General features: G+C 34.2%; 1 protein-coding gene across 1 annotated transcript; it reads left to right on the top strand.

Moving 5' to 3' along the window:
• The first annotated feature begins 3191 nt into the window (after positions 1-3191).
• On the top strand, positions 3192-3758 carry LOC141602096 (uncharacterized). Its single transcript, XM_074422409.1, has one exon. It carries the CDS (start codon positions 3192-3194, stop codon positions 3756-3758), a length of 567 nt encoding a protein of 188 aa, XP_074278510.1.
• The last annotated feature ends 3787 nt before the right edge of the window (positions 3759-7545 follow it).

The raw sequence follows: 7545 nt of genomic DNA, 5'->3' as shown, positions 1-7545 counted from the left end.
CTAACCTCGTTCCCATGCTTCCTAGCATGTATTAGGGTCGTTTCTATCTTAAGCTTCCTACTTTGCATAATCTATGAGGTTTTGTGCCCTTGGTAGGGAAGGAGCGCTAGCCTTGCGTGCATGGAGCCAAACGGAGCTAAATTTATTGCATCCAACGACCAAGCATCAAAGAGGAAACCGATACTGAATGCCTAACTAGATAGAACAAATAAATGGGCAATGATGAAGGACCCCCACAGCTCCTCAATGATCCCCACGGATCGTAAGGCAGCCAAATGAAGAAGAAGGAAATCGACATGGAAGGACGAGCGTCCCAAGCACTGCCCGAGCATCTCAAAGCAGAGGACGGGAGTCCCAAGACACGGCCCGAGCGTCCCTTGAGAAGGACGGCCATTTTTCCATGCAGCATGAGCGTCCAACAAGTGCAATCCGGGCGTCTCCATGGAGGACTTGCAAGGCGTTTATCTTCATTTTAGGGACTTAACCCTTTGTTAACCTGATACTTGTACTTAGTATAAATACTTCCTTGTTATAGATTAGAATCAAGCCATTAGACTAGATTATAGATCAATTAGCTTAATTACATCTTAATCATTCCTTAATTATTGTTCAAGAATTCTTAGATCTAGTTGGGTAATTTGAAGATTATTTGGGGATTTATTGAATAATTGACAACTCTTCATCATCAATCAAGTTTTCTTCTATTATTCTTTCCTTTCCATTTGTTTATCATAAGTTTGGTACAATTTCTTTACCCTTTACTTAATTATTTTTGCTTATCCATCATGTTTACATTTGTTAAGATAATTAACACCATTATTAACATGTTTTCCATGATCATGAGTGAGTAGTCTCCTAGCTAGGGTTAGTAGGGGATTAGAGGAGTTAATCATGGGGTAGATATTTACTTAATAAGTTCATATGATTGCTTGGTTGTTGTAGTTTCAACTTATGCACATGTTATGCTTGATGAAATGCTTGATTAACAACCTAGCATGAATCTCTTATCCATTCAACATGACTTGTAATATATAAACTAACTCAAGGCTTGTTAGACCATGCATATTGTTGAATAGGGAGAATTAAGTCGACTTGTAGGAGTTGTAAAGTCTTGAGTGACTCGGCTCTGAGACCCAAAACTTCCTAGGAATTGTAAGATATAAACGAACTCGATTCCACTACAACAATAAATATGCTTGCATCTATGAAACTTGTTTATGTGATCTCACCATAATTCTGTTATGAACACATGACACCCTAGTGCCCTAATCAATTGTTTAAAAACCCCATTTACTTGCTTTGTTTTACTTTCATTTGTTTACATTTCCTTTGTTAAGTAGTTTAGATAATCATATCTACCCAAACTAAGTTGTGACTCTAAGGCATAACTACTTGCATTTCATAGCTTAATCCAATACCCATCCCTTGGGATTCGGCCTTTATTTACCGCTCTACTAAGGGTAGTTTGTGGACACTAAAAATATTGTTTGAGGGCATACAACGACACGCCGTATCACCACACCGCTAGTTCTAAGCCCACCTATGGCTGGGCTACCATTATCGCTGTATCTAACTCTCACGGATACTGCAATGGGGGCTATGTTAGCCCAAACTGTTGAAAAAGAAGAAAGAGCCATTTACTACATTAGTAAAAAGTTCATAGAATATGAAGTGAAATACACACCTCTTGAAAAGACATGCTTAGCCCTAGTTTGGGCAGCCAAGAAGTTAAGATACTATATGCTCAATTACACATGAGTGTTTATTCGAAAATGGATCCAATCAAGTACCTATTTGAAAAACCGGTGCTAAAAGACAGAATGTCAAGATGGACTCTCATGTTATCATAATTAGATCTCAAATATGTGCCCTTAAAAGTAATTAAAGGAAGGGCGGTGGCCAATTTCCTCGCCGACAATCCAATCAAAGAAGCCGAGGTAGTCAATACTTGGCCAGTTCCCGATGAAGATGTGGTTCACATAGAAGATGATGTGTGGGACCTATACTTTGATGGAGCATCAAACTACATAGGATACGGAGTTGGAATTCTCCTAATCTCCCCGAAGAGTGAACACGTGGCAGTTTCGATCAAATTGGACTTCAACGTGACAAACAACGTAGCAGAATATGAAGCATATCTACTCGGCTTACGCAGTGCACTCGATTTAAGTGTGAAAAAGCTGCTAGTGCACATGTTCTCATCCTTAGTAATCAATTAAGTAGTTGGGTCATGGAAAATCAAAAGTAGTAGCTTGGCTTCGTACCAAGCAACGATCGAGGAATTAGAACGATACTTCGACGATGTCAAATATGTTCACCTCTCGAGAGATGAAAATCAATTTGCAGATGAGCTATTAAACTGGCCGCATTGATCAATATTGTCGAGCATATGGATAGTATGCCAATATATGTCGAAAGAAGATCATCAACCTCTTATGTGAATGCAATTGGTGATAACGAAGAAAGTGAAACTGAATCTTGTATATGGCTATTATAAAGTACAAAGAGATGGGAGAGTAGCCTACCGACCTTCATACACGAGGGAAATGTGCCTTACGAATGTTGGCATCCCAATTTATAAAGACAGATGACGGACAGTTATACAAAAGAACAACCCAAGGTGTTTTGCTATGATGTATTGATAAGCCGACCGTTGAGAAGGTAGTAGGAGAAGTCTATGACGGAGAATGTGGGCCACATATGAACGCACAAGTGTCGGTTCAAAAAATTATGAGATTAGGCTACTATTGGATCACGATGGAGACAGATTGTCGTATATATATATCAGGCATTGCCATAATTGCCAGATTTTTGCAAATATCCAACATGTACCACCCTTTATACTATATACTATGACATCACCCTGACCATTATCAACCTGGGGAATCGATATAATTGGAAAAGTAAACCCTTCCGGAACTGGAGGGCATTGTTTTATCCTTGTTGAAATTGAATATTTCACAAAGTGGGTTGAGGCGAAGTCCTATAGCGAACTCAAAGCGAAGCAACTGGCAAAATTCATTCAGAAAGAAATTATTTGCCGATATGGGGTACCACATGAGTTCATCAGTGATCACGAGACTCATTTTCAAACTGAAACCGAAACTATACTTCAGAAGTATAAGATAAAGCATCATAAGTCATCACCCTATCGACCACGGACAAACGGTACGGTAGAAGCGGCTAATAAAATGGTTACTAGCATTTTGAAAAAGATATCGGATAAATACCGTACATGGCCTCACAAGATACCCTTCGCATTATGGGGGTACCGAACTTCAATTAGAACAGCGACGGGAGAAACTCCTTATTATTTGGTTTATGGAATGGAGGCAATTCAACCAGTAGAATTAGAAATACCGTCTCTGAGAATATTGCTCGAAAGTCAGATCCCGGAAGTGAATTGGGTCCAAGCCCGATATGATTCGTTAGTGATGCTCGATGAGCGACGTTTGAATGCACTACATCATGTACAACTCTATCAAAAGAGGATAGAGAGAGCTTTTAATAAGAAGGTGAAATCTCGAGGAATCAAAGAAGGGGATTTAGTTTTGAAATTAGTTCGTGCTTTGTTGCCAGTGGACCCGAGGGGTAAATTTAAATCGAATTGGGTAGGCCCTTATTTGGTAAAGAAGATTTTGTCAGGAGGTGCCGTTCGACTGACAGATCTGGACGGGAATGATTTGGCGAATCCTGCAAACTTGGATCAATTGAAGAAGTATTATCCTTTAGAAGGGCCTCATTCTCAAATGTTATGAAATAATATTCGAATTGCTTTGTACTTAGAATAAGTTATAAGTTGATGGCATTTGCTGACACTGCATAAAATATTTTACGGGAGAACCACGAACTCGGTTTTATTCTGTTGCAAAGCAGATACGTAGGCAACTCTTTTAAAGAGTACAACCGAAATACGAAACATGTAATATGAAAATGAAATTTTTGAATGCAGAAATTGGGGATTTCTAATAAATAATAGTTTTTATTTATTCTTAAATTCCGAGCTAAGCTCGTTACAAATTTTATTTCGGGCTAAGCCCATCACACACAAACCAGAAAGGAAAGCACACAACGATAATATGAGATAATAGGTAGTAAAAAAAGCCAAGTTAAGACCTTACCTAAGCTGAGCCTGGGTCACGTGTGTTGGAGTATGTGTCCTCGACAATAATGCGATCACATGTTTAAATCTCATATTAAGAATAATAAAGGGAAAGTAATATTTTATTGTCAACTTATCCACATTAATCGGTAATGATTGGCTGACTTGAGTTTGACATTACTGTCGTATGACGGTGGTGATCAGTTGATCCCTTAAGGTCATACCTCTAGGGTAACGCTCTTAATTGATTAATTAATTAATTGTATGACAATACAAGGTAATTAATTCCTTAAAATTGAACAAATGATTTTGTGAGTAATAATACGTATCTTACTGTAATTCGATTAAATAAGATTCTTACTAAGTAATTAAATTGTTTTATTACTTAAGGTTTATTTATTGTTTATGAAACAATTAAAATAAAGAATGAATTATTTTTATAAATACAAGTAGTTGTGATTTATAATTTTATGACCCACTTTATGTAATTGTAATTATGAATTACTAAGTTAATTTTGTATGTGATTTATTTCATTTATATAATGATTTTTAATAAGTTAAAAGTGCATTATTTAAATTACATGTCTAGTAACATGACAAATATGTCACACTATACAAATTAACATTTGACAAACTTAAAATGGACCCATTTTAAGTGGGTGAGCCGTGTAAATAGGTTTATAGGGTTTAATTGTGTTTTGTTGTTTTAATTAGATGGAGGCACTATGATTACCTACTAATCATAGGGTTGCATACCTAATACTCTTGAGAAGAGAAACAAGAAAAGGCATTGGGCACTCTTTCCCCTTCACCCTACCCGACCACCTTAAGAAAAGAGGAGAAGTTTTCTCTTCTTAAATTATACAGTTCATTCTAATAAGTTCATTACTTAGTGTATAACTTATCTCTCTAGTTTTTGTTGTTGAACACACTAGAAAAATTCTCACATAATCTATAATATTATTCTCTATTACTAGAAGTAGTAATCTCATAATATTAGTATTTTTAAGGACATAAATACTAATTTCTAGTAACAAAATTAGTATTTGTATTAAGAGTGTTTCCTTGGTAAAAATCCTTAAGGAGTAGATCCCATTATTGGATCTAAGATTTTTGGGGCATTTGGATTTTTCTTTAAGAAGACTTATTTGGTAGGAGACCAAATTAGTATAAACCACTCGGCCCTCCTTGTAAGAATAATCGATTTTTCTTCTTACTTCGTATTTTTGTTATGGATGCATAAGTTCCTTTTAGTTTATGATTTAACTAATAAACACTTAGTTATTAGAGGTGTCTAATAAGAAATTAATGAATCTTCCAATTGGTATCAGAGCAAGAGTTGTTGCATGCATAATCGGTTTTGTTTTTCCGAGTTAATATGTTAACATATAAAACTAAAAAAAATTGTGATTTATGAAGATAAATGCCACGAAAAATTTTGCATGTTTAACATACTGGTGCTAAATGGATTTTCGGTCATTTTGATGATTTATGGTAATTTATTGCTCTTTAAAATGATTATTAGTATTTTTATTACATTATATTGTATAAAATGACACTTAAAATGCTAAAATTAGTTAGACTATGATTCTGACCTTGAAATTTTTACACAACCTCACATGTAATTTTTACACATTGTATGTAAAATTTCGTTTAAAATGGTTTTATATAGCATGATTTATGAATTTTTCATGATAAAAATCGATTAAATAGAGGTATTTTGGTTAAAAATGGTTAGACTTCGTTAATGACCATGACATTTTAGTATGTTGTCACATGAAATATTTACACACTCTATGTAAATTTTGAAATGAAATGGTTTTATTGTGCATGATTTATGATATTTAGAAGTAAAAATCACATAAATAGTGACTATATTGGCCAAAATAGCTAAATTTAATTTTATGGCATGAAAAGTTTTCTCAATATTGTATATATGATATGAACATCGGATCTAAAGTTGCATGTTAAATTTCTTATGACTTAATTAGTTATTAATTTTTATGAGATTTAAATTGATAAATAGCAACTTTAATAGTCATAAATATAAAAATTCGATTTGGGCTTAAAATTTTTCATTTCCAGGTTCTAGAAACTTATTTAGAATATTCAAAATTTTAATTTTGATTTATTGCATAATTTTATGTTTAATTTGGAATTAAAGGGTTAAAATTATGTTTTATTCGATTTATTTGTGAAATAAATTAAAATAATCTAAGGACAATTTTTATTAAAATTTTGGGATGTCGGGAATTTTCCAGAAGATACAAAATTATGATTTTGAAATTTTCGAATTTTTATGAATTAGTTGGGAATTTTTCTTTATTATTATGAATAATAGATGATTAAAGAGTAATAATAAAATATCAAGTTGAATTATTGTCAAATGTTTAGTGAAGACTAAATGTTTGAGTCCTAAGAAGGTTGGGGTAATTAACTTGGATATAGATTTGATTTATGTAATATTTTGTGATTTTAATAAGTTAAGGTCACATTAATCCATAAAACCGGACCGAATATACGATATTAACTTAAATAGGGCGATTTGGCACATCACATGGCATATTTCATACATAAATTAATGCTGCATTTTTAGTATGATTGTCATATTTTATTTTATATAATTTTGAATTATGTAATTTGTACTTAGTATGACCTTAGTTTTAATTGGTATTTCCCGAAATGAATGGGGATATCGATTTGGTTGTAATTATTGTGATCTCCTATCACTTTTATTTCATTTAGTTTTGTTTTTCTTTTAATAATGTATAAAGTAGAAAAGCTATGTAATTTATTTATTTCGGAGTTCCTTGAAGACGGTGCAATTCGAGAAGGTGGTCCGACAAAGACGGTGTTACCTTGAAGTACGTGCCAAAAGAAGTTCAAGGGACCAAAGGAGTTGGTTTCCGAATTTGTAAATAGTTTATTTGATTTACTAGTTTAGGAAGGCCATACTAGGATTTTATTGTTTTTGCTTTGCATTTGTTTTATATGTTTGCATGCATAGCCAAATCGCCGTAACAACACATGCTTATATTGTATAGTCTTTTTAGCCTATTTTAGCACGTATTTATATGTACTTTCGTACTGCTTATATTGCATTTTGCCCCCGAATTCGCTACTTTGGTTCATTTTGTCCAATTTGTAGAAATTAACGCGAAAGTAGTGGAATCGTACCATTTTTCGTCCTTTTTGCATGCATTTTGAGGAGACGAGATTTTCCGGATTGAGTTCCTGCATTAGGATGCGTGAAGGCACGGTTTACGAGGCAGTCGGGCATGAGTTTGAGCTGATTTGAAGGAAGAATACTCGATCGAGCCGTTTTATCACTCGATCGAGTAGTTTCTGTGGCCAAGGTTGTTCGATCGAGTAGTTATATACTCAATCAAGAAGAGCTGGAAAGTGAGATTACTCGATCGACTAACATTTATGTTCGATCGAGT

Source organism: Silene latifolia, chromosome 9 (assembly GCF_048544455.1).
Source record: "Silene latifolia isolate original U9 population chromosome 9, ASM4854445v1, whole genome shotgun sequence".
NCBI lineage: Eukaryota > Viridiplantae > Streptophyta > Magnoliopsida > Caryophyllales > Caryophyllaceae > Silene > Silene latifolia.
This window is presented reverse-complemented; position numbering and strand designations above follow the sequence as displayed.